Source organism: Brachyhypopomus gauderio, chromosome 6 (genome assembly GCF_052324685.1).
Source record: "Brachyhypopomus gauderio isolate BG-103 chromosome 6, BGAUD_0.2, whole genome shotgun sequence".
NCBI lineage: Eukaryota > Metazoa > Chordata > Actinopteri > Gymnotiformes > Hypopomidae > Brachyhypopomus > Brachyhypopomus gauderio.
Window position 1 is genome coordinate 24,854,494 of NC_135216.1, and position 26,506 is coordinate 24,880,999.

Sequence of the window (26,506 nt, forward strand, 5' to 3'; positions counted from 1 at the left end):
TCTCTCTCTTTCTTTTGAAGTGGAACAGGTTCAGATGACTGTTGTAAAATACCCCCCCCCCCCCCCAACACAATCCATCCTGGCCAGGCACACAAAGACCTTAAGGTGTCTTGTGAATACCGTGTAATTAGCCGATGCTTTTTCCCCACTTTAGCATCACAATGGGCATTTTAGCTGGTGAAAGAGCCCCATTGTTTTTGTGACTTGCATACTCGTCCAGCTCTCCCGACACCAGATTGGGTCTCACCGCAACAGGAGGTCCAGAGGTGGGAAGGTGCCATTCCCAGGGCCAGGACCTGCGCACATGCTGGACTCCAGTCAGACACCATTAACTCACTGTGAAGAACACTGATTGTCTGGAAGGTACCAGAAGGTTCCCACAGTTTCAGCCAGAATCAAAACCACAGTTCTGACTCTAATTCATTTGCCAGTGCTTTCTTATAGTCTAACGGTAATAGGAGAACCAAATGTAATAAATGTGATATAACAAAATGTAACAAATCAGTCAAAACAAGACTGATTTGTCAAACTGGTGAGTTCAATAAGACTGTTATAGTTGCCACTTCAGTCAGAGCGCCATGCTATCACACTGCACAATCATTCTCTTTCTCTTTCCTCCCCTTTGGGCTCAGCCCACTGAGAAAAGTGTCTGCGGGCCCGCTCAGTTCCTGAGGTGATTAACCAATCAGGCCCTCACCTGGGGGCAAAACGGGGCCTCACCCAATGTGAGGTGCTCTAATGGGAGACCAGGAGGAAGCTTTCAGCTGCACACTGGACTCCTTAATGGTACTCTGCTTGTTTGATCCTAAAATAAAGTACTTCACCTTACAAGGTCAACATGGAATTTATTGAGGGCCCTGAGTCCTGGAAAAGGGGCAAAAGAGGCAGATTAAACTGGTTTAGAGACACGAGAGTGTAAGACCAGTGGTGCTAGCAAAGCTTATTTATTTGAAAGAGGGGGAAAATATATAATGAGCACTGATGTGAGGTATGATGCAATTGCAATGGCCAAAAAACTTTAAGTTATTAAGATTAAGTCACTAAGATCAAGTTATTCATTATTTCATTATGGTAGGACAAGAAAGGACAGACCCAGGTGAGACACGATTAGGTGAGACAGGACCTGGTGAGACACGACCAGGAGAGACATGGCCAGGTGGGACAGGACCAGGTGCGACAGGACCAGGTGCGACAGGGCTAAGTTAGTTAGGACGAGGAGTGACAGACCCAGGTGAGACAGGCCCAGGTGGAAAACAACTAGGTAGGATCACATTGGACAGTAACAAAAAAGAATATTCCAAAAACCAGGAATAAAAGAAAACTACATTAACTAGACCAGAGATTCTGAACAAAGAAAATAAAACACAAGGGTACGAATAACCAGACTAACAAGACACAGGTGATGAACCTAAGGGGCAGGGAGCACAAACATGTGACAAGGCGGAGAAAGAACTAAAATGATAACAAAAACATAGAACACATGATGCACTCACCATGGAAACCGCCATGCCAGGAGGGGGAAACTGCCATGACAAGACTCAAGTTTGGGATTCAACCAAGATGGTTACACCTGAAAATGTGTCAACAGCAGAAGCAGCCGTGACAGACATGCACTCATATGGAGTTGTGTGGCTCTGTCGTAGCCATTCCTCTCTCTAGCCATGCTAATCGAACAGAAGAGGAAAAACGAGCATAATCTACCCGTTTAGAAGATAAAACAATCTTTCAGTTAGTCTGTAAAAACTTTACATTTAGTTCAGCATATTAAATGAGAGATGGTAAAATTCAAAGAATTCCAGGTGAGTAACTGCAGTGTACTGTTTGAAAAGATGTAGAAATATTCAGAATTGCAATGATGTACACATTGTTTTCACAAAAACAGGACAGAATGTACAGTATGTATATATGTTTATATGAATGTATGTGTGCATTGATGGATGGATGGATGGATGGGATCAGAGTATCAATAACATGATAACAGTTTTGACAGCTTTGCCTCTGTTGTTTGACTGTATAAAGATTGACCCTTAAGATAGAGTGACTTATGTAATTAGAACTTTGAAGTGGATGGTGCCTAAAATAGGATCAGAGCATGATGGCACGATAACAGTGATGACAGAGATTTGCCTCTGTTGTTTTACTATATGGAAATTGACTCTAAAGATAGTGTAATCTGTGTAGTTAGGACGTGTTGACACAGAGTAAAAGTTTGTGTTAGAGAAAATGAGAAAGCAAGCCATACAAATCATGCTGAGTTCTGTAGTCTTGTATCCAAAATACCTGTCAGAGTAGTCTATATATTCAGTCTATATATTCAGGGGGCTCTCTGTCTGCATGTGTGTAACTCCGTGTTAAAAGGTAGTGGTTACATTACATAAGACACTGAAGTAAGATGAGAAATAAACCACTCCTCACACAAACCTATATTCAGGGACAGCCAGACAGCTAAATTATCAACTACAAGTACTATTGTCAAAGCTTAACAACATCTCATACTATGGGTGCGCGCGCGCACACACACACACACACACACACACACACACACACCCCCTTAGGCCAAACATTATCAAAGCCTAATACCATTCAGATTCATAAAAATACCAACAACTCTAAATATTAACAACAAATGAATAAATTGTATACATTACATTTAACCAATCGCTTTCAGCAACTGCTTTTTTATTACAACCGCACTTTGATAGCAGTGAATAAATGTTATTTAGTACCTAAAGGGAGGCAGAAGAGTGTGACTGTGCACGGCGCTCATTCTGGTGGAGCTCGCTGGTCCACTCCTTGGTGGCAGCCGTTCAAAACACCCAAGGTGCAGGACATTCGTGCTATTCATGTTGTTTTATATCTGTGCCACTGTGGCATTTAACACGAGCAAAGAGGACACAACTGTTGAACAGGCGGTAGACGGATGATGCAGATAGTTAAGTGACGTTATGACAAGCTGAGGAATGTGCAGCACAGACTGGTACAGAGCGACGATATTCTGCCAGTTTTCTCCCTTTTGGAGTAGTTGGGATTGATGGTTTCCAGTTAAGGAAATGTTATTTCCTAATAAATCATGATGTACGCATTCTTCTGTTTAATCGCCCAGGGACTTAACTTTTAACATCCTGTTAGCGCTTGCTTTGACCCTTCAGCTCTGATACTCTCTCTCTCTCTCTGACACACACACACACACACACACACACACACACACACACACACACACACTCAAACTCTTACACACACACTCTGACTCTCTATTTCTGGTTTTAATGTCAGATAAACAATTTGGCTCTAGCCTGAGGGACATGACAAAGACATAGCATGTCTGTTACATCATATACCCTGTGCTTTTACTCACACACAGCGATGAAAGCTAGTGAGGAGAAACAAAAAAACACAGTCAGGAAGGGAGAAAGAAAGATAGAGTATGTGTGCGTGTGTGTGTGAGAGAGAGAGAGAGAGAGAGAGAGAGAGAGAGAGACATGAATAAAACACCAAACCTGCACCACATTTCTGAGTGAATTTTCTTACTGTGCCTTAAAATCTATTTATCCACCTGCTGACAAGATCACCTGCATGTATGCAGAGTGCACGCACGCACGTCTCAGGTCTTGTTTGGCGGATGAGGGGTTAATAAAAACAAGTTTGTGTTCTCCTGTCAACACCTCCCTGCTACACAGAACATACTCACTTTATGAGCAACAAAGCAGCGTGCCAAAAGCACTCTCTCACATCAGTGGTAATAAATCACCTCTAGTCTCACCCGTGGGATATAGAGACACAGAGACGCCTGACACGCGCGCACACACGCATACACACTCATGCACACACACACACACACAAACAACACATGCTCACAGGAGCATGCCAGTTCTTTAACATACTTAACAGACACTTATAACAATAATGTATGATGTGACAACATCACATACGCACACATTCATAAAAGCTTCCACCAAATTCGGGTAGTGTCTACTGATGTATATTGCTTCTGGGCAACATCATCCATCCAGCCATCTGTCTGTCTGTCCATCAATCCATCCTTCCATCGCTTTGTTAGTCTGTGGAGCAGATAAGATAGGTCTTCTGAGATATACACTGTTCCCAGCTAGTCTTGTTTTTATATTGAAATGCAATAGAATCATGTTAAAAAGACAAATGTGATTAGGGATCTTTATGCTTTTGTGCAAATATGTTTGTGTACATCATGGTTATTAGGTGTCCATGTTCATGTGGGGAAAGCAGTACCTGTGTAAGTTACTGTTACCATCACAAACTCTTTAAGTGATTCGCAGTTTGCCCGCGATGATGCTGGACAGCTTGGGTCTCCTGTTTGGCTGTTCTTTAATTACCCACTAGTCTCGAAACGCTGTCTGTCAAACACTTTCTCAGGTTTGAGTGTTTTTCACTGGACGTATTTTGAAAGGTAATCGCAGATGGGATCTGTAAGTGTGACGAATGATATTAAACATTTTCAAATCATATACTGCTCCCTTGTGGACAAGCAATGAACCAGCCATTGCCTACTGTAGAAAAAATATGTAGTAGGTAATAAGTTACATGATGCATTTAATAAGTCATTAAGCACCGTATTAAGGGAGTGTGTGTTTGTGTGTGTGTGGGGGGGGGGGGGGGGTATTTGTAATTTCTTAAGTAATACAATAAGTTATGTTTATAGCCTAATGAATATATACAGGTTTAAAAAATAACTTTTTTCTACATCAGCATCTTAATACTATATCATAATCACAGTGAAAGAGCCACATAGGCCGAACGTATCATCATTTATGAACGTGAACTTACCTATCACCAAAATGCAGTGCTTTTCACGACCGCCAGGGGGACATTTGCGTTATAAAGAAAGTTAAATTCTCGGAAACCATTTTACAAACGAGTCCCAATATGATATTGTCTTCCCTGACACATTTGGCCATTTTGACAACGAAACACCAATTTCAGCGATTTCACATTTATTTCTAGAAAGCCTACAAACCTCTCACCAAAAGCCTTGTCGCTTCAAAATAGCTGTGGGAGTTTCCACGGTGGTTGGCTGTCCTTGGTTCAGCTACAACCCAACCAGCTACTTTTTCTGGGGCACGTGTCCGATACACGTTAGCGATAGTTAGTCAGCTAAGTGAAAACGGCCTAAGTGCAGTTTTACTTCACGTGCGTGGTGACCGCCTGTTAACACCCAACGTCATATTTACAACCCAGCCCAAACAAATGACAACAAAAGCACGTTGCAGAGGATAATGTTTCATAACGTTACAGACAATGCGAGTGAATTTTAACACAACCACGCGTCTGTTGTACGAAGAGGTTAATATTCCAGGTAAGCCACTGTAATAAGCGCGTAAGTATGCGTGTGTGACACGGGGAATAAGTCAGGTTTTTCCCCACCCGTTTCCATTTGCCCAACCCCCACATCGCACAAGTAACCGCCCTTCTTCATTCCCGTCAACCGAACGTGATAAGACCGTCTACACTTTTTTCCCCGTCCCTCTTAGGGCCGGGACATGGGACTTGTAGTCCTTCGACGAATTGCACGCGTCGTCGATTGAACCGTTACGAACTACAGTTCCCACGCAATCTTTCGGCCGCAGACGGTTACGATTCAATCTGAATATGTGGGCGGGGAGCATCCGCCCACAAAAAAGCCATAGCAGTTTTACTAAAGCGCAAACGCAATTTTGTGCACGAAAAAAAGTGAACATTTATAACATTAAACAATGAGCGCGGGACACGCCGCACAAGGTGAACGGCGGGAATAACTCCGCGCGACGCCGCCGACCAGCGAGACGGGCAGAGCGGAGTAAAGACCTGGCGTTGACTGGATATTTAAATGGAAGTGGGTGGGCCCTCGCATAGACGGAGCGTTAACTCGGGCTCGCCTCGTCGGAGATCCGTTCACCCCGGACAAACGTCTCGCCGCTCGGCCTCGGTCACACACACGCGCGGCTGGTTCTGAAGGTAAACGTGCTCACGGACATTTCCCGTTATTCACCGGGGGGGCAGTGAGTGGGGTAGGAGGGGTGGAGGAGGGGAGGGGTGGAGAGGAGGGGTGTGTGTGTGTGTGTGGGGGGGTGTTGGCGCCGCCCTTCCTGGCGGGCGGGTCTGGTCGTCAGAGCGGCTGAGCGGTCGGGGGAGCTACGCCACAGCCTCGCAGCAGCCATTCGTGGAGAAATAGGCCGTCCTTCCCCGGGCTGCTGCCTGCCTCTCCCTCCACGGCGTCCGGCCTTTTTTTCTCTCTCTCTCTTGAACAACTCCTCTCCGGTTTTATTAATGCGGGATGAGTGGTAGGTACCCTCCCTCCTCCATATCGTCTCCACCCCTCTCTCTCTCCGCGCATCGACGGACTGTCACCCCCACCTCCTCCCTCTCCTCCACCTCCTCCCTCTCCACCTCCTCCTCCTCCGTTTTTTGATCCAGAATGAGCTTTTGTGAGATTCGGCGCCTTTAATTCCTCCACGTCGATCAGTTTTGGCTTGTGCGGCGCCCGTGAAGGACGGCCCTCCCGCCGGACTGTTCGCTCCGCTCCCACCGGTTAGCGGCGGGGTCTGGTTGTAACGCCGCCCGCCCTCGTCCTCCACCCGCCGCCGGGCTGTTGTCGTCCCGCCTCGTTTCCTCGCGTCGCCCGCCCCGCTGCCTTTCTGACCGAGGAATGGGTTTCATCTTTGCAGATCACCAGACAGGAGCCATGGCGACAGACGGGGGCAGATCAGGTGGAGGTGACAGGGGCAGTAAAGGCAAAACTTCAGGACTGCAGGTATTTCGGTGAAGTTGAAAGTTTTGCCCTGTAAACTCGGCGCTGCCCATAAAGCGCTCACACACTTCCTGGTTACATGGTAGCTAAGCTGGCTAGCTAAGCTAACTACCGAGAACATAGCTTTTGCTACTTCGATAACCCCACAAGTCAAGTAAGTTAACTATCTACTTGATTATTTGTTTTAATTCGTGGTGTTTTAATTTCGATAATCAGTTTTGGGTTTTTTATGCATTTACTGGGTAACTAGGTTTTATTGTTTTGAGACAAATATAATAACTAATGCACTTGACGCGCTATGATTACATCATCTTTATGAATAATACGATACATGTATGTTTTAATATCAATTCTATGTCAGTTCAGCCCTTAGCATTGCTGCGACCCAGTTTTAAAATAACGTGCGCATTTCTGTTGCCCCTCGTCGGGAAATGGAGAAATTGTGGTTCACACACACCCACCCACTCTTCCTGTAATCCCGCCCACATCTGCTGACACTGACAGCGCGCTCTCTCTCGCATTTCTGTGTGTGTGTGTCTGTGTGTGCGCAAACAGGACGCGCAGCCATCACCTCTCGCGCTGCTCGCTGCCACATGCAGTAAAATAGGCGGCGTGGGCGGGGAGGGCCAGGCCGGCACGCAGCAGCAGCTCCTCATCGACCCCAGCCAGGGCCTGGTTCAGCTCCAGAACACCTCCCAGCAGCTGGAGCTGCTCCCCGCGCAGTTCACGGGGAACGGCTGGCAGATCATCGCAGCTCCTCCCATCAACGCCGGCGCTGCCACCAAAGACGGCGTGCAGGTGTCCGGCGCGGCGACGGGCGCCAGCGTGGTCGCCGTTGACAGCACGCCGGGGCGAAAGGTCAAGTCGTCGGCGAACAGCGCGACCGTCGGGCAGTCGCAGCAGCAATTTCAGATCATCCAGGTTCAGAACATGCCAAACTCGACAGGTGGCATCCAGTATCAGGTGATTCCGCACATACAGACTGCCGACGGTCAGCAGATCCAGATAAACCCGGGCAACCCCGCGGCCTTAAGCGTCCAGCCGGAGCAGATTCAGCTCATTCCTGCTGGGAACAACCAAGCCATTCTGGCCACCCCACCGAGGGCGGCCTCCGCCAACATCGTCACACAGAACGTGACGGGCCAGACCATCCCGCTGCAGATCCGCCCGTCCTTTCCGCTCCAGCTGCAGACCATCCAGGGCACCCAGGCCCCCGTGGTGACTACGTTACCCATAAACATCGGCGGCGTGACCCTTGCCCTGCCCGTCATCAACAACGTAGCCACAGGCGGCGGATCCGTGCAGCTGGTGCAGTCGGGCGACGGCAGCATCACCAACGGCAGCCAGCTCATAGCGACCACGGTCGCCGGCCCGGTGGGTGGGGTGGATTCTGTGGGCGTGGCCACCAGCACGTTGGGGGGCGGGGACTCCACGGGCGGGCCGTCCTCCGACGGCCAGTCGTCTTTGGACGCGGAGAAGGACCTGCGCGGGCAGCCGGGCGAGGGAGACGCTCAGGGCGCGTCTCACGCCAACGGCCTGCAGGCGTTGCCCGATCAGCAACAGGCCTCCCAGGTGCAGCAGTTTCACATCGTGGGTCACCCGGTGCTGCAGCAGATCCAGATCCAACAGCCCCAGCAGCAGGCCCAGCAGCAGCAGCTGGTCCAGGGCTCCATCCAGCTCCAGCCGGGCCAGACCCTGCAGCCCGTCCAGGGCGGCGTCCAGCTGCAGGCCTTTCAGAACCCGGCGCAGGTGCTGATCCGGGCGCCTGCACTCACGCCCACCGGACAGATCAGCTGGCAGACGGTACAGGTGCAGAACACCGGCGTGCCCCAGCAGCTCACGCTCGCCCCGGTGGCGTCCAACGCTGGGGGTGGGGGCGCGTTCGCGCAGATCGCCCCTCTCACTCTAGGGGGCGCTCCCATCACACTCAACACGGCCCAGCTCACCTCCGGCACGGGCGTGCAGACCGTAAACATTACCGGCTTGGGCACCACCGGGATGCAGGGTGTCCAGGTTCAAGGGATGCCCCTCACTATCACAGGGGTACAAGGTGAGACGCTGCAAAATTCTTTCTGCTTGTCTTGAGCTTTGGAATGCTACGTGAACTTTGAACAAACACTCTTTAGGCTAGTGAAATGCATAAGAGTTCTTATCGTAAATAACATTTTATTAGCAATCAATTAAGTGCTGAGTGGGGTTAGTTAGCAAGTGCCTGAAAAGAGCTTTTTACAGACCCGTTTTGGCAGTGGATTTGCATACCTGCTGGTCCCGTCACTGTAAGCAGGTGTGTGGGTCAGCGTGCTGACTCCTTCTCTGCAGGCCCTCTGAGCGCATGCTACAGCCCGGGCGAGCCTCGCCGTGGGAGGCGTGAGCTCCCTCTGGGCGGACAGTGAAGTCTGAGAGATTGAACTGGCACGTTAGTCATGACTGCAGCAAACGCTGGCAGTTCACAAACAGCCCAGTGTATGCTCTCTTTGCTTTCATTTCTGATTTCGAACCAGTGCTGTTTTAAGATTCTGAAGATGTGCCGTGCTTGTCTCGTCGCTGACCGCATGGGACGCGTCCACGTTCGCCTCACGGTCTGCACCCTTCTCCCTCCACAGGTCAGCAGCAAGGTCAGGAAGGGATGAAGGTGCAGCCAACCCCATTGACCGTCACGGTGGGCAACCTGGCCAACGCCACACTGAACGCAGTGAGCCCGGAGCAGATGGTCTCCGCACAAAGCCCCTCGGAGCAGGAGGGCCAGCCAGGCAAACGTCTCCGTAGGGTGGCCTGCTCCTGTCCTAACTGCAGGGATAGCGAGGGGAGGTGCGTGACGCGGGTGTCCCGGACCATGGCGGGGGTGCCTTTTGTTTTGACTGTGCGCCGATTTTAAACTGGTTTGGTGGGACGTTTTGTAAGGTTGAAACTTTAGAGTACCAATAGCCTGATTTTAAAAGAAAAGGCTTCCATTGAGAGTGAAAGTATGCAATGTAAGAGCAACAGAACTTGTCGAATGTTTAGACCAGGGGTCGGCAACCTTTGAGACATGGAGTGCCAACTTTAACATGTCTAGTCAATGAGTGTGCCACTGTGGTGGCAAGTTTAAATTGTTTAGGGGGGGGCAGTGTAAATTGTTAGCGGCGGGGGGTTGTAAATGGATACAAATTAAGTATTATATCGATCGCAAAGTATAAACACCTCCGCGGTTCGCACGAATTGTGCGGAGTCGCGTGCTATGGTCACTCGCGAAAGTATAATCCATTAATATAATAATTTATATGATGCTGATGCTGGTCTAGCATGCCGTGTGCCAGTGATTATGCCTCGTGCCATAGGTTGCCGACCCCTGGTTTAGACCATATCGTTTTGACGCACACTGACTGAACGTTTGTACCAAGCGATACTCCAGGATTCGTGTTCGTCCAATTCATCACATTCCCTCTTTGTTCGTGGCTTTTTGACTTTTGGGACAGGAACAACAGCGACCCGTCGAAGAAGAAGCAGCACGTGTGTCACATGGAGGGCTGCGGGAAGGTGTACGGCAAGACCTCTCACCTGCGGGCTCACCTGCGCTGGCACACGGGCGAGAGGCCTTTCGTCTGCAACTGGATCTTCTGCGGGAAGCGATTCACCAGGAGCGACGAGCTACAGCGGCACCGCCGGACGCACACAGGTACACACACACACACATACACACACACCTCTCCAGAGCAGCCATAACGCAATCATTCACTCTGTAGCAAGTCTTAAGCCCTTGCTGTTATTAGGCGAGAAGAGGTTCGAGTGTCCGGAATGTTCCAAAAGATTCATGAGAAGCGACCACCTGTCGAAGCACATCAAGACACACCAGAAGAAAGGAGGAGCTGCCCTGGCCATCCTCACCACCGAGGACATGGAGGATGAGGTGGAGGAGGCCCTGGGCTCACCAAGGATCGTCACCGTGGCATCGCTCTCCCAGGATTCCAACCCGGCCACGCCCACCACGTCTAACAACCTAGAGGAGGAGTATGAGTAGCCATGGCTCTGGCTCCACCTGCTATAAGCACCATATTGTATGTTGGGTTTTAGTTATTCGGGGTTTTTGTTTGGTTTTTTTTTTTTTTTTAATGAAAATGGACAATTGTTCGAGTGCATCTGATTTTTCATATGAAAATGTAAAACTATTGAATAATATAATACAAAATCTAAAGAGTCTAAAGAGTATGGAATTACCATTGGTTTTTAAGAGGCATACAATAACTATTGGTAGTGAAATGGAGTATGTCTACAGTAGCACAAGGAGGGATCTGCTATTCCCAGTACGAAAATCCACTATGAAGAGTCTTTCTTTAGGATTAAAAAAAATCTGTTTCTATGCACAAAATTGTATATCTTTCTGTCAAATTGATTATTGATTGATTATACAGTTTATTCCATGTGTCAGGGCTGGGGAGGAGGTGTGGTGTAGTTTTAATGTATGGTAGGCAAGCTTCGTGTCCTATATCTGAGGTCAGCTGATGGTCTTTGGCTTTGAACTGCAATCAGGCGAGAGGCACTCGGAAGGCGGACTGGTCACGGGCCCAAGCCGCTTGGCGTCTGAACGTACGGCAGGACCGTTGCCGTACGAGTCCCGCCGTCGCCCCGCGCGGAGAGGGACAGGGCTGCTCGGGGCGGCGACCTTGGGCTGGTCTCGAGCTGTCTAATTGACCTTGTGGTCAAATGAAGTGGAGAGACTGGGAGACGCATTGAAAGGGTCATTTTACGAAAAAGCACATACGAAATCTAAACGTTTATAAAAAATGTTAAAAAGCAAAAAAAAACAAAAACAAACCAACAAAAACAATGCATTCCTATGAAGAACTGGTTGACATTGAAAATAAGATTTCTGTACAAAAAAAAAGAAAATATGGGGGACAATAATTTAGCTTTCTAAGACTTGCTACGTTAAACGAAAGCAATACTATAACGACAATCCTTGTAAAACCATGTTTACATTAGTAAGGGGCAGATTAGATTTCTTTAAGTGATGAGAAACAGCCAGAAAGGTCTTTTTGTGTCTCAAAGTCATATGAACTGTACTACAATGCCTTAACACAGACTGCAGTACCACTCTCTGATGCGTGAGTGGGTTTGGGTGGGTGGGTTGGGGGGTCTCTGACTATGTTGTACGAAGAATTTGTGTACAGTTGCACACAGTTGACCACGTCTTTCTTTTATACACTAGTGAACACTGTGGCCAGTTAGGACAATTTGGGTACATTCTTTTATTTTAAAAAATTTTCTCTTTTTTCCCCCCTCTTTTTTTAATCCCCCTTGGAGGTTTCTGGGTATCAGTAAGTATCAAAGTTTCTGACTTCAGCAACTTTTCCACTCATCTCCTAAGTCCTCCTCTCTCTCCAGGTTAGAGCTACGTTACATTAGTAGCCAGTCCCATCCAAGCCTGTCCCTCCTACTTCCCCCACAAAAAAACTTCAACTCCCATGTTCCCCTGCACTCGTGTAGACCTGGGGCCACTTGCTTCCGCCTCTTTGTGTTCAGAAGAGCGCGAGCCCACTTTGCTCAGTTTGGTGTTCTGAGTGGGTGTGTTTGCGTTTTTGTTTGTGGAGATTTTGTGAATGTTTTGTTTGTTTTTGTTTTTCCACTTCCTTTTTGTTTTTTTTTTTTTAACATTTCCTTTAGCCCTTCTCAGCTTTCTGTTAACACAGACTGTATATCGCTAATTTATTATTTATCCTTATTTCAATATTTGCCTTTTCTAATTGCTGATGTGTATTGTACGCTGTCAAGTCAGAGATTATGTGCAGCATGAGTTCTTTCTGCTATAGTAATGATTTATTATTTCTACTTGTGGTCCTTTTATAAGTATAACCATAGCTTTTTTTATTTATATGAATTTTTTCTCACACATAACATGTTTCAGAAGAAAGAGGAAAAATAAGTAAAAAAAATTTAAATGAATGGTTGATACCAAACAATTTAGATGTTTTTGGTAATATTTTGTGTGACAACCAATTTTTCTTTGATATTTTCTAGTGACATCTCATTTGTAAATCTTTTTCTAAGATGTTCGTTTGTCTTCATGACATTTGATAATGTTTTTTTTTCTGCCAGGTTAGCCTTAAAGGCTGCGGTTTATTGATATTTTTAAAATAACTTTGTACAAATGTGTTATGATAATGGGTAAAAAAGAAAAAAAAGGAAAAAAATCTTTGCCTGCATAACACTTGAAATTAAAAGTGAATAAATCTGTCTTAAATATAACGTGTATGTGCACATCACCTTATTTACTCCTCTTAATTGTTCTCTTTAATGTGTTGAGGACTATAAATGACATGTCGTTTACATGTCTATGGCTCTGACCTCATGTCCAATCTTGGTTGCTCACTGGTTCTGATAACGCTGATTAAACAGCAGACTTTGACCTTGACTTGCACAGTACACACTCCAGTGTCAGCTCAGTCGTAGTCCTGTTTTGTTTTGTGTAAGCTACATTTTAAACCCTAAACCTAAATCTTTCACAACTCTTTAGCCTTAGCTGTGCTGTAACTTGGACTGCAGTGACACACCAATAGGCGACGTGAACGTTTGTGTCTGCTACTACAGCGCCACCGCCTGGTGGGTTTATCAGTTACAGGAAGAAGAGCACGTTTGTCCACAGCAAAAAATGTTTACAGTGTCATTTCTTTTGCATAGTACACCAACCGTGCATATAAACAGACTGACGTGAGGTCTGATTTGTTTTTCCGATTTTAAACGTCATTGACCGCACTACCGTAGCTTCACACAGTAGTTGTTTAGACGTGGAAATCACCGGGTAGGTTACCTTCACTTCAGAAGTGCATGGTGCTGGAAGCCTGCACTGCAGCTCTGTTCTGAAGACATTGATCGGTGTGGAGAGAAGACGGACCGGGGGTGTGTGAGACCGTTGGCTTTCTCTCACTTTGATTGACAGCTCTGAACTCATAATATTCTAACCAACAGCTTGTGAAACAGTTGTTCCCATGGAAACATGGAAACAAGCTCTTCTCAAAGACTCCTCTCATCTGACACGTCACTCATTTTCTGTGGATATGATTTACACTAGTTACACACGAGAGAGCAAATACACCTTCTACAAAGACGTAATGCGTAATTCATATCCTGACTGCTTAATTCATATGAGCTGCTTATGATGCAAAACCCAGACTAGTAGGAGAAAGAGTTAAACATATGTCTCCATATGTGCTTGACTATGAAAGACTTCAGCTACTTGAAATGTGTATTACATGTTAATGAACAATTTAACTCTAGTTAAGCCTGATGGTGGTATTTAGAAGTGCACACCTACAAACAGCTGCATAGGTAACAATTCTATACTGAACAGTGAAAGCTCAAACAGGACGTTACAGAACAGCACATGATTACTGGTGCAGTGGGCTTGAGGGTTGGACAACCAAGAGTGTTTGGTTTGAAAGCTCACCTTTACAACCCAGGCACAGACGTGAGCAGGAGCGGAGAGGCTGTGGTAAGTCTAGGGCAGGGCCCTGCACTCATCGAAGTATCGCTCCTCAGACGAAGTCCCGTCTCCCGTTACATGGAACCAGATAGGTAGGAAAAATGGAGCTGGCATAGAGCGACAGATTAATAGTGCGCTTTCTGCAGATGCACAGTTGGCACAACACGAGGGAAGGAGCTCTACGTCGACTCCTCCGTCGGGGGGGTTAATCCTCCTGCTCTCCACATCACCACGAGAAACACATCACATAGCTGAAGTCAGCCGCGATCATTTTTTTCCAGCCGAGACGTTCGTTAAACGTCAACAAAGATTGTAAGAATGAGCGAGAAAAATTAAATCCAAGAACATTTATTGCAAGCAAGACTCAAAAATTTGTTGTCACGTCTGATACGCTACTAGTGTAATTTGTAAAATTACAAATTACACTAGCAGTGTATCATACGTGACAACAAACATGGTTTCCTCCTCATATATTTGGACAATACAGTCAAATATGTCATGAGTTTGGACAATGAAAGATGAGTAACCAGAAAAGATAAAAGCCAAGGCCATAGTTGGACTGCATCGCTATCTGAGAACGTAGCATGCTCACTGTGCAGTCTTGGTCTATAGGTCAAAAGAAATCCCCCTTTTCTTTTCTGTAATTCAAATTTGTTCATAAGCAAAAATGAAGCTTTTTATCAAAATTTTTTTTCTTTTAAAAATCTGAAAAATACCTATGAAACCATCTATCCTTTACACATCTGCATGTGCACAAGTCAGCAAACAGTATGGCATGGGAGACTCTGTAAAAGTGTTACATTTGACACTTTAACTATTAATAAGAGGGTTAAATGATTTCACCTAAAGATGTACTGAACTAAGTGTACTGAACTAAGACAGAACGTCTGCGGAGTGAACAAGACCGCCTGACTGCATGACGACCACAGGCTGTAACAAGACGAATCTGTGAGCTGGTCATCTCTGCCGGGTCAGAGTAAGGATATGGGCTCCTGAGGTCTGAGCTCCAGGCCAGACGCCCAAACACCACACACCCCACGACACTCTCCACAAGCCTGGTTTCACACGGGGTTGTCCTGTAGGCTGAGGAAAATGGTATTGTAAAACAAAACAAAACAAACCCAGGTGCAGTGCAGACACTCTACGATGATTGGCTCCTTCTCTCTCTCTGTCTTGCCAGCTTCTTGCTCAATGTAAATAAAACAAATGTCCACAATCTGTCCCTAATATAATTTCTTTGTTAAATGATTCATTATATTACAAGAAGAATGAACCACACACACACCTCTCTAGGTATCCTTTCACGCTGCCGTAGCCACAGTACTTGGCCAAGTGCGTAAGGACCCCCGTAGCACATCGTCCGTCTCGTTTTCGGCACAGGCTACAGTTACACACCCCCCGACAGAGGGGACACGTCCACGTCTCCACGAGCACACCCAGCGAACCAGGGGGACGCACCGTCGCAGGAAGGAAGAAGAAAGCAGTAACACATTATATGGGAAGCTGGGTTTCTGGTAAACGGTCCTGTGGAGGAGATGGCTATAAAAACCACTGCTGAACAGCCCTGAACAGGGCTTATACAACAGGAGATCCATTCCCCTTACGGTGCTAACCTTCTTTTTTTTTTTTGCATGGTAGGTCAAGCTCCAGGACTTTTATTCCAGGAGTATTTTCTCGGGACACAACTCTCTATACATGCACAAAACCAGGCAGTATCTCCATTAGTAACAGCTGCAAAGGATCACACACACACACACACACACACACACATAAAAGGAGAGCGAATCTCACAGGGTCTAGCAGGGCAGTGCGAACGTCCTCTCCGTAGCGGTTACGTAGGCAGGGCCCACAGAACTGCCCTTTGAGCCCATGGCAGTAGCTGCTCCTGCACTCTGTCTTGGTGTCCAAAGTTTTCTGTCTGCACTGGTGACACGTGCTGCCCTGAGGACCATGTGATTTAAAGGACACTTTTAAACACTAATTCCAGCTCTTTTCACTCTCCAGGCATGGTTTCAAAATGTAAATATTTTATATATGAATAAAATGTGAAATTAATTTATTCCTAGATTTTAAGCAAACAGATTGGACTTCAACACATTTCTATCATTGACAAGGCCCACTTTTTTAACTTATACGTTTCTACATTGAGATTAAGGACTTCCGTCCTGCGTTGTATGTGTAGGCTTATCAATCTATAACAGATTGATAACTAAACAAATCTCATCTCAGACATTCCAGGCGATGGTTGTGTTGTTCTGACAAGCACCAAAGGCCCTTTGGTCATCATACACACTGAAATGAGCGTTAAAAGAAACCCGTGTGTATTTCTGGGGGATTGCCGGGAACATGGCACGGGGTGACTGTCTCAGGCCCGACCAAACTCACGTAATTTTTATCGAGAATCTTGTCCTTGGCACGGTCGGCCACATTGTCCAGTAATTCCTTGGTGATGTCCTCGGGCATCAGTATGGCCACGCGCTTCTTCCTGGCCCTCTGGCCTATGTACTTGACCTCGTCTTGCCTGATCACCTGTGCAAATAAGATCCGCAAATCCCAGACAGTTTAAAATCTGCGGTATATGCTCCCAGCCCTGTTTTTGTCCAGAGCAAACAAACAAACACAATGTATAAAATAAACATCTAATAAACACCGATTCCCAAAAACTTGCGACAGGACTACCAAGAGTCAGAGATCAAACCACAGCGGTCATTATCATAATAGAAATATGCATAGGCGGTGGTCACCATCAGCTTTTGGAGGTCAATGGAAAATGTTTTCTTTTTGAGTTGAGAGGACTTGATCGGCACCTCCTCCCGTCCAAAATGCTTGGGGGGGCGGGCCTTGCGCCCGGGGTTCCGCCTCTTACTCTGTGACTTGGGCTTTTGTATGGTGTGTGTCTTCCTCTTCTTCTGTTGTAAAGGCACAACATTATTAATCATAAATGGGTAATTATATATATATATGGCACACCAATCAGAGTCAGTCATTAATCATTAGTTTAAACATCCAGTTACTAAACATCATGCAAAGCTACTATTCCAAAATTTGGTTTATTTCAGAAGAATCGTGGTTCTCACACAATACAATCCATTATTTTCCATAAAAAGGTGAGGCATATTGTGTGATCATCAACTATAGTGCTGCTGTTTTTCCAAGATGCAGTGCAATGCATATGATTCCTGGTTGTACAGAGGTGTTCAGGGCATAAACTTGTGGCATTAATTCTTCCAAGACAAGACAACAGGCGGCCAGTGCCCACGCTGCCCCGTCATAAATGGACGGAGCGCCGGTGAAGCAGTTCTGCAGCTCCGTCCGCGAGCGCTCCACCCTCCAGGGCGCTCCCGTTCAACCACAATGAGCTGGAACACAAAGGATGAACAGGAGAGATCACGTACTGTGGGCGTGGTCTTAGGCGAGAACTCAGGTGTGGAGGTCAGGTCTGCAAATAGCTTCGCAAGCTGCAAGAACACAGAACGCACGCACATGTTAGTGACAGTTTCAATGTTACGGGGATATTAATTTCGCTGTATATGCGAGGGAGTTATTTACCATATCTTTGTTCTCCTGAATGTTTTTAGCTCTTTTGTTCAGGATTTGTAGCTCTGCCTCAGTTAACTCGCTCTCCTCCTCAGACTCACTACTGCCCACTGCAGGCCTTTCCCGGGTTCTTCCCGGGTTCATCCTGGGTCTCTCCTCAGGTGCACGTTTGAGTGGAGCGACCTCGGCGACCTCTGAGGATTTCTTTGGAACGTGCCTTTCATGGGTGGACCTAGTGGGAAACCTGAACGCTACACACAATCCCGAACTCTGTCTTCGCTGCAAGGCCGGGTTGTCGTCTGCATCGTCCGAGTAAAACCCAATGTCATCACTGTCTTCCTCTGACTCCAAAGCCTACCAGTGCACAACAAGATTTATTAATGCACACAGTGCAAGATAAGCAGTCTTTCAGAAGCAGAAGAACAAATACGCTCGTCACTTACCACAGGGCTCATCCAGGAACTGCGTAGAGAGCTCTCTGCCTTACTAAAGCCTTCAAACTCTCCTTCACTGTCCGAGTCCATGAAGATATGTGCCAACTCGTCTGTAATAAATTTAGACCTAAACCGGAGAACCTAAACAAGGTGATATGGTATTAGAGCCCAAAATCAAAACAACATCCTGATTATACTTCTAAGTTGTGTCCCTCAAACACATGATCCATTTACATTTCACACTGCTTTAATGCTGTTTTTGTGTGTGTGTGTGTGTGTGTGTGTGTGTGTGTGTGTGTGTGTGTGGGAGGGGGGGCAAACAAAATCTTCTCACAGGCTTCCAGGAGGTCCTTGAGTGGAGGCTGTCTTGGCTCTCCTCTGAGAAGCCCTCCGGTGAATCAACTCCAAAGCCAAGAAAATCTTCATTATCACTCGGACAGTCAAATATATCTGCCAGTGCTTTCTGAAAATGTAACAACAGTTAGACCAGTCCCATGTTTAAACATACGTCCCTGAATTAGCTCCACACACACACACACACACACACACACACACACAGTAGAACACTCATAAGAAAAGAAAAACTAAACAAAGCTATTCGAAACAAGTTATCTATCATATCTATATATATTTTATATAGAGGCCAAGCGGGTAAAGTGAAAACAAAACTTTACGCCCTTCTCTCTGTTCAAAGTGTAAATCTGAAAGTGAGGAAAAAGTCAAACACACACAAAAAATAAAGAAATTTTAGACACTTTGATTGCACATAAAAATGGGTTGTCCTACTCCAGTTCAGCAAGTACAAACCACCCCACACCAAACCATATTAGAGCACATGCAAAAGGACCGTGACCCTTAATATGTAGACCACAGCATCTAGGCCACAGAAAACCGCACGATATATACAAAATGTTATATGGTCAGTTAAGGAACCTCAGGGTTTAGTACACGCCTCATGTTTTAACCTTAAACGTAAATGGGAACCACTAGCGAGCTAGACTTGACTTAGCCAGCCAGGTAGCTTAGCATCATTATCAGAATGGCTGTTAGGCAGTTTCAAAGTGAGTTATGATAGCTAGCTGCCACAACAAACCAGGTGGTTAGTTCACTTTTAGTACAGTTAGTTTAACAACTTTATCCACGTACACGCTTAGTCTTTTGAAGTGGGTCAGAAAGTGTTAAAATTAAATCAACTATATGAAGGGTTTATTTTATCTTTATCTTTGACATCTAGTCAATCAGTAAGGAAACGTTGTTTAACGTGATTTGCGTTGAAAACACTCAAAAGATAGCGTTGTCTAGGTAACTAACGTTAGTTACGAAATAACTTTTTGCTTACCTCCATTGATTTGGACACGTTTTTGTCTTATAGAATAAAAATATATAAAGAAACGTAAAACTATGAAAAGCTGTTCTTGAGTGCAATTAACCAAAACCCTTTAAACGTTTAGTTAGTTCGTTTAGTTAGATAAATTGGTATTTTAAAAGTCCAAAACAGCAAAAACAATGAATAGGTTAGTTTAAAAAACAAGAGCACACGTGCGTAATGGAGAAAACAATGTAGGGGTGAGTGTACAGTCCTGGAATATTGTTGAGCTACTGATGGAATACTGTTTTAAGTTAATACATCCGTTAACTGCACAAAAACAAAAATAAAAGGATAGCCAAGGGAAAACATATATTTTTCGTTAATACGAAACCGATTTTCAAACACTCAAATGAACTCCGTCCCCTTCATATGGCAATGTTCAAAATGGAACAGTCCACGACTGACTCCTTTGTAGTTTCGCGGGAAATTTTACACGCGGACCGGATGTCCTCTATACGTAGGATACCCTGCGTCCTTATAGAAATAAGGAGTCAGGCGTCTGAGGAAACGTTTTTGGGTAGCACATGGAAGCTACTTACTAAATTGTGTGTCCCTCTATAGCGCTTATTTAGCCAGGAGCTTGTGAGATAGCGGATAGCAGCCCTGGTGCGGCTCTGCTAAATATGCCGCTTTGCAGCTCCACGGCTACATTACTCAGCTGGTGCACGCATGATTGTTTTAGTTAAATGCGTATCTTTGTCCCACAACTATCCAAGCAATTCTTTTTTATTTTTCTGCTCAATTGGCACCTAGTGGGCCGCGTTTTCCCGTTTGTCAGCACAAGCACCTGCATCCGGAGACAGCGGCTCGCCCTCCGCGTATAAACGAGGCGCCCTCCATCAATACTTTATTCCAGGCGCTCCCATTAGCGCGCCGAGTTTAACGACTCCTTGGATGACAGCGAAATGATACGGTGTGGGGAGCGATCTGCGCGGGAGGAGAGGAAATCACAGAGCTCAGTCGTCGCCTGCCACCCGCGCAGCGCACTGCGCTCACAGCAGGTAGCTGTGTTTCAGAATGCCACATAACACGCAAATTACAAGCAGCTGTTTAAGCATTGTTTAGCTCGCCGTCTTTTGTGTTGTTAACGGGCACTTCCTTGGCACCGTGTCTGATTACATGTATGCTTTTGCATCTTTGTAGGCCAAAGAAATCACTCCATCACTATGTATCGAAGACCTTAGAGTAGGGCGTTGGTATGAGTGTCTCCACGTAGTAGACCACGTACTACTACAACACTGACTTTGAGGAATATTTGTTTTAGTTCCTTTGGGTTCGATATGCATAGGTTTAGGATTCGTTCGTTTTTAGGTTGTACAGATCGTAGCCACAATGACAGTAAAACCAGAAAGCTTTAAATGTGTTTCCGTAGATTTTATTTGTTTTTATTTCAACCCAAATAAATAAAACTAGAGCTATTTACAAATTTAGTCTAACAATCTGAATTTACCTTTTACGAGATGCAACTTAAACGTTATTCAACGACGCCCTCTGCAGTTTTAAATAGGAATTTATTAGACCGGCTTCGATACAGGAAACGAAAACTTTTTTAATTGATAAGACGAAATGCTGTTACATTCTATATTGTTCTTCAGAAAAATTTGGCCATTAAACAAATGTTTTTTTCCCAAAATAAAGTGACCAAACTTTTTCTATTAGGCTAACACTTAACCCAAACTACCCCGGTTCCGACCTCTTGATCAAGACGTTTAACAGGTGAATCACACTGTCGTGGGTCCCATGACTGTGACGTCATAACGAAGTCCCGGGTTTTTCTTTTTTCGTTATTACTACGCAACATTGTTCTTACGTTTTTAATCATGGACTGGTGCTGCTGTTTTCGCCAATCCTCTACCGAGGAGGTAGGACCCTTACCTGAGTTTGGGCATAGTTGGTCGAACAATAAATCTGGTCATTTGAGGTGACGTTAGCACGAGACATTTTTGTAATTTGTAAACGTTTTCAAAACTATCTCATTTAAGCATGTGACGTCTGTTTCTGTTTTCGTGGTCGCTCGTGGAATCACGGTCCACTGATCGTAGCTACAAATTAGGGCAGAATAAACATGTGAGACGTTAATTTTCAATGTTCAAGTGTTTAATCTTTTGGGCAACATTTCACTCGCACTGCCCCACCCCAGGTATTTCTTGGTTTATAGATATGTACCATCTAGGCTTTCGTTGGTGCCGATACTGAGAGTTATAGGCCTACTACTATTAAACTACTATAAAGCAGAAATTGGGTCGAAAGCGTAAATGAAGTATGCCCACGCTATTCCAACCAACAATATATTCTTTACAATCTCATCTGAATGCTATGAGGTGAACGTAGTGCTTAGGCACACAAGACAGGCATGTAAACTACTAAACGTGTGGAGTCTACACCTTTGAGACTTTAAAAGTCTGCGGGCATCCACGAGTGGATCAACATGCAAATTTGCCAGTGACAGGCACCCACAGGCACTGTTATTGGCCACAAACAGCTAGATGCTTTGGTTCCGGTTGTTTCTTAAAACTGATAAATAATTCATATCATATAGTTTATAATTGGTTTGACAGTAGGGCGAACCTAATTTGGTGGGGATAAATACATCACTGTGCAGTGTGCTGTCAGCTAGTGTTTTGCTTGGTGCAGGAACTCATTGTTACTTGTTCACATCTAATAACATTTAACAGTATGTCACCTGCTAAAGGCACTTTATATATTCATTTAGACACAGAACAAGACAGGATTAAGAACCTGTTAACCTGTTGTGTGGTATTTGTTGATGCTGCTTTTACAGAGGAACAGATTTATCTTATTTTGTTTAAAAGACATTCACTATCCTCATTATTGATAGCTGCATTCCAGTCGGAGAGTTTTACTTGTTTTAATATTTTAAACAATCAAGACACAAATCAAGACACAAATGCAGTGAAGTCTGCACATATTCATTGATTTATATACACTCCCACTTGAGTTGGAAAACATTTAGATGTTGCTCATTAGCAAGTTATGATGCCATTGCAGAGAAACAAAAAAATGGATTAAATGGATTAATGTCTGATGTTTGATCTGCTGATGCAGTAAAACTGACCAGTACAGTGTCACCTACGTGCTGAGATGTGTTTATATACTTACTGTGACCAAAATGATCAACTGGTAAGCATTACACAGACAAAACCTGTTTGTCAAAGGAGATTATTGTGGACAATTTTAATACTTATCATCTGAATAATGATTTTTTGTGGCACATACATTTTTGCGTGAATGTTATTGTATTTTCTGAACAATGTCATTAAAGAGTCAGAATATGAATATTGCTGAAAACATGTTGCATCACAAATTAATGCCATAAAGTTGATAGACCAGCAGGCTTTGTCATCTGTGGTAGTCAAATGACTTTGGCAGTAGCGCAGTTTGAGTAGCTAGTGTTATGCAATATCGTTTAAGCAGCGTGTTAATAATGTTCTAATTGCAGCAATGTTTGTAACTTACACTTGTAGCAGGGATTCCTCCCTGCTGTGCTTATGTAATGAATTCATTTCTTGGAAGAAAAGAGCTGGCAGCTTCTACCACCGTGCCCTCTCCCCCTTCCTCTGAAGGGACTGTCTGTCTGACGCAGGACTGGAGACAGATGGTGTGCAGGCTTTGCTTATCTTTGCCTCTTTTGCATACAAACCACACTCGGGACACTAATATTATGAAACACACTGGCATGACAACCATATTATATTTTATACCAAAATAGTATAAAAAATGTACCTGAGCAGGAAAGGCGTATCTGGTTTCTGGTTTGTAGAAACGTAACTTTTATCTCGTATTTGTCTCAACAAAAGAGGCTCGACCTGTCTCTGTTTTCAGAGAGCGCCTTTATTTGGTGAGAGCCAAGCAGTTTCTGCAAGACAAGTTCATCCGTCTTCTAGAGGTCAGTTTAGTTTTAAGGGGGAAAAAAAGTGTTATCATTAAATTTACGTTATCATTATAGTTCTCCTCATGTCATTACATGTTAACCACTCTGAAACACGACAGACACACACAGCCACTCTGCTTTAAATGGGTTATAAGTGGTCGCACACTTGCTCATCTGTTCTTGCTCAGCTGTCAATCATCCGGTTGGCAAGATCGTGGCTCGCCACGTCGGGGTGCGCGATGTGGACCAGTGCTTCGCCGACATCACCGAAACCTTCAACGAGCAGCACGAGCGCTACCAGTGCATGAAGGACAAGCTCGGTACCCTCATGCTCCGCTATGTCCGCGCTCCGGACGGCAGCCTGTCCGAGTGCCTGGACAAGATCAAGGCGGAACACGGTGAGTCAGAGACCCTTCAAAGACGACCTGCCGTCTCCAGGTGGCAGTAGTGGCCTGTGGACTGGAGACTGAGCTCCAGACCAGGATAAGAGTGCAGTTTTACATATGTTCCCTCCACCCCATACATCTTATTTGAATATATTTCTGTGGCGGGGGATGATCTTATTCTGTATTGGCTCTCTTATTCAGAGTCTCTGAAACACAAGTCAACAGGGACAGAGGGGAGACATGTTACACATATAAGGGGGAGAGGAACGAACAAGAGACAAAACAAGACAAATCTAAGCAAAGTGATACCACCAATGACTGAACTATAGTACAGCACAATATACATTAATATACTGTAAATGCCAAAGTAGCAAAATCATACATTATGTCATTGTTGATTCATTTTGCGTGTGTTGTGTGTTCATTAATGAGTATTAGCTGGGGCAAGGGTGGGACTTGTTTTAACTTGTAGTACATGTGGTGTGGTTGGATCAGGTCTAGTGCTTCATTATTGTAATACTGGTTCTGGTAAGGTTAAGTGTAGGTGGTTAATGAAAGGTGTTCATGTTAAATCAAACTTGGGGGGGGGGGCTGGTGTTAAGGGCTGCAGTTAGCTAGAGTTAGGGTTATGTGATCTTGTATATTTTTGCAATGTGTAATGCTGATTAGATTTTTTTGATTTCAAGTTAATGAGGATAGTTTTCTTGTGATGGTTAGTGCTGTATAGAGCGCCAATGTTTTTATTTGTCAAATTGAAAACTGATTTGTCTCCAAGTAAACAGAGTGATGGAAACGGGGGGATATAAGTACTTAGCTAGCGTGATAGGAATTGTTTGATTGGTGTGGCAGATGGCTTGGATATAACTTCCATGGGATCATGTGGAATTTCCACCAAGCTGTCAGAAAGTTTGAAATGGTTAGTTAGTTGTTTATATGTTAGGCTCAGTCATTCATATTTATTTGGTCCTTCTTACCAGCATGAAGAGATACTGATAACATTTTATGTCCGTCCTGTGCTCGTGAACGTGCCCTAACTTGGACGGTCTCTTTGTGACACCTCAGACACACACCGCGTCCAGCTGCAAGTTAAAGGCTGTTACTTCTCCTTGGTGGTGACGCCGGCGGACGACGTGCCCGACAAGCTGAAGCTGACGCAGGAGGACGTGGTGGAGCTCTCCCGGACCACCACGGCCGTGGACTCCTCTTACACCAAGCTCCAGCCGATGATCGACTCTTACCTGAAGGACCGAGAGGGCCTGACCGCGCGGGTGGGGGAGGCGGCCCAGACGCATCAGGAACGGCAACGGCTGCAAGGTAACCTCCGGGCCAACCTGCAGGAGGCTCGTAGGGCTAAAGAGTTGAGCTCTCGCTACAGGGAAGAGGCCCGAAAGCTTCTGAGTGAGGCAGCCCTGCTGTCTGGCGCCACTTTATAAACCCTCGAGCTCATTAATAGAGGTGGGGTGAGGAATCATGCCATGCAAGACTGCCACTTTTTAACATTGGAGTATAACAGTTTTGTACTGTGGGTACAACTGTGTTGAGCAACTTTAATACCGTGAATTCAACATATTTGAATGATTGTGTATGCAAACTGTGAATGTGTGAATATGTGAATTTGTGTATTAAGCAGTAATATGCACGTGAGAAACAGAAATGCAAGGTCTGTTCTGGACTGCAATGACTGTCTAATTGACTTGGGAATTGTAGTTCTTTAGGAGTCTTAGAGAAGAAAGATCTGTAAATATAGGAGTTCATTTAAAACTACTGTTTCAAGGTCATTACACATATATGTATATTTTTTGCTTTTGAAATGTATAAATTCAGTTATTCTTGCTACTACTTAAGACATTAAAACTATTTTAAAAATCTCAGTATGTTTTTTCTCAAATTATTTTGGTATGATGTCTCATGTTTTATGTGTCATGAACAATGAAAAGAAAAGTTTTGCAATGAATATGACTGATTTGAAAACCAAGTAAATAATTCATAATTAAATAATTTCATATATACTGACAAAGTATGATATTTTCCTGAATAATTGTATAGAGTAGCGTTGGGAATGGCGATAGGGTAATGTGACTTCTGACATCAGGGTTGATAGTTTTATAAATTCAAAGGTTAAGCAAATACATTTGCTGTTAAAACTACAAAATGTTTCACTGATGATGGAAATATAAAGATGTTTAATGTATCCAGTAATTGAAACATTTTCTAAACATTTAAACTTAGTTTAAACAGAAGTTAGATCATTTTAAAGTTAGCCATTCCTTCCTCAACTTTTATCACGCGTTTGCCTCAGTAGTCACTGGCTACTGTTCAAGAGAGCAGAATTGGCTCCGCTCTGATTGGTTGGGTAGGATGTCCCGCCCATCTTCAGAGTATAACTAGGTGGGTGGAGAGCGTGCCATATGTCATATTTTTGTTCGCGAATGTGTTCCAAATCTTTTATTATTTAAAGTGCAACAGATTTGACGTGTTATGCTTTTCTGCCTGTAACAAATGTACAAAAATGTTTAAAAGAGTGACCATGTAAGAACAAATCATCCTTTGTATGTTATTTTTCTTCATAATGCAAGTGGTCCTTTTAAAAATACACACAGACATAACGCATGCATATATAAAATAAAATAACAGGACATGCATCTCTATGTATGTGAATAAATAAAATGATC

General features: G+C 44.7%; 3 protein-coding genes and 1 long non-coding RNA gene across 12 annotated transcripts; 2 read left to right on the forward strand and 2 right to left on the reverse strand.

Moving 5' to 3' along the window:
• Nucleotides 1-956: 956 nt before the first annotated feature.
• On the reverse strand, nucleotides 957-5,639 carry LOC143517420 (uncharacterized). Its single transcript, XR_013131940.1, has 3 exons — nucleotides 4,801-5,639; nucleotides 4,246-4,440; nucleotides 957-4,058 (listed from the first exon to the last, which is right to left on the reverse strand). It is a non-coding gene; the product is annotated as an uncharacterized LOC143517420 (long non-coding RNA).
• Nucleotides 5,640-5,833: 194 nt separating this feature from the next.
• Nucleotides 5,834-11,657, forward strand: sp4 (sp4 transcription factor). Of its 4 annotated transcripts, none has more exons than XM_077009903.1 (6): nucleotides 5,834-5,967; nucleotides 6,678-6,763; nucleotides 7,316-8,810; nucleotides 9,364-9,568; nucleotides 10,216-10,415; nucleotides 10,510-11,657. In XM_077009903.1, the coding sequence occupies exons 2-6, from the start codon at nucleotides 6,695-6,697 to the stop codon at nucleotides 10,755-10,757; spliced, it is 2,217 nt and encodes a 738-aa protein (XP_076866018.1). In that variant the 5' UTR covers nucleotides 5,834-5,967; nucleotides 6,678-6,694; the 3' UTR covers nucleotides 10,758-11,657. The 4 variants fall into 4 exon arrangements, with proteins under 4 accessions (XP_076866018.1, XP_076866017.1, XP_076866016.1 ...); XM_077009902.1 differs by lacking the exon at nucleotides 5,834-5,967 and adding an exon at nucleotides 6,114-6,293; XM_077009901.1 differs by lacking the exon at nucleotides 5,834-5,967 and having other exon boundaries at nucleotides 6,314-6,763; nucleotides 10,225-10,415.
• Nucleotides 11,658-14,561: 2,904 nt separating this feature from the next.
• cdca7b (cell division cycle associated 7b) lies at nucleotides 14,562-20,551 on the reverse strand. Of its 4 annotated transcripts, none has more exons than XM_077009906.1 (10): nucleotides 20,344-20,551; nucleotides 18,522-18,650; nucleotides 18,197-18,328; nucleotides 17,766-18,107; nucleotides 17,612-17,674; nucleotides 16,961-17,125; nucleotides 16,602-16,745; nucleotides 16,008-16,157; nucleotides 15,502-15,638; nucleotides 14,562-15,292 (listed from the first exon to the last, which is right to left on the reverse strand). In XM_077009906.1, the coding sequence occupies exons 1-10, from the start codon at nucleotides 20,347-20,349 to the stop codon at nucleotides 15,076-15,078; spliced, it is 1,485 nt and encodes a 494-aa protein (XP_076866021.1). In that variant the 5' UTR covers nucleotides 20,350-20,551; the 3' UTR covers nucleotides 14,562-15,075. The 4 variants fall into 4 exon arrangements, with proteins under 4 accessions (XP_076866021.1, XP_076866022.1, XP_076866019.1 ...); XM_077009907.1 differs by lacking the exon at nucleotides 20,344-20,551 and adding an exon at nucleotides 19,527-19,932 and having other exon boundaries at nucleotides 16,961-17,122; XM_077009904.1 differs by lacking the exon at nucleotides 20,344-20,551 and adding an exon at nucleotides 19,527-19,932.
• LOC143517422 (uncharacterized) lies at nucleotides 20,009-25,691 on the forward strand. 3 transcript variants are annotated; one of them, XM_077009910.1, is made up of 4 exons: nucleotides 20,009-20,557; nucleotides 23,400-23,463; nucleotides 23,637-23,846; nucleotides 24,897-25,691. In XM_077009910.1, the coding sequence occupies exons 1-4, from the start codon at nucleotides 20,462-20,464 to the stop codon at nucleotides 25,265-25,267; spliced, it is 741 nt and encodes a 246-aa protein (XP_076866025.1). In that variant the 5' UTR covers nucleotides 20,009-20,461; the 3' UTR covers nucleotides 25,268-25,691. The 3 variants fall into 3 exon arrangements, with proteins under 3 accessions (XP_076866025.1, XP_076866024.1, XP_076866026.1); XM_077009909.1 differs by lacking the exon at nucleotides 20,009-20,557 and adding an exon at nucleotides 21,034-23,175; XM_077009911.1 differs by lacking the exon at nucleotides 20,009-20,557 and adding an exon at nucleotides 21,324-21,418.
• The last annotated feature ends 815 nt before the right edge of the window (nucleotides 25,692-26,506 follow it).

Coding starts and splice junctions, on each gene's coding strand:
- sp4 (XM_077009900.1), top strand. CDS start 6,659: ATGGGTTTCATCTTTGCAGATCACCAGACAGGAGCCATGGCGACAGAC. Junction 6,764..7,315: donor GCAAAACTTCAGGACTGCAG/GTATTTCGGTGA, acceptor GTGCGCAAACAG/GACGCGCAGCCATCACCTCT. Junction 8,811..9,363: donor CACTATCACAGGGGTACAAG/GTGAGACGCTGC, acceptor CTCCCTCCACAG/GTCAGCAGCAAGGTCAGGAA.
- cdca7b (XM_077009906.1), bottom strand. Junction 18,329..18,521: donor CAAGGACCTCCTGGAAGCCT/GTGAGAAGATTT, acceptor CACCTTGTTTAG/GTTCTCCGGTTTAGGTCTAA. Junction 17,126..17,611: donor CGCCTAAGACCACGCCCACA/GTACGTGATCTC, acceptor CCTTTACAACAG/AAGAAGAGGAAGACACACAC.
- LOC143517422 (XM_077009909.1), top strand. CDS start 23,071: ATGAATTCATTTCTTGGAAGAAAAGAGCTGGCAGCTTCTACCACCGTG. Junction 23,176..23,399: donor CGCAGGACTGGAGACAGATG/GTGTGCAGGCTT, acceptor CTCTGTTTTCAG/AGAGCGCCTTTATTTGGTGA. Junction 23,847..24,896: donor CAAGATCAAGGCGGAACACG/GTGAGTCAGAGA, acceptor GTGACACCTCAG/ACACACACCGCGTCCAGCTG.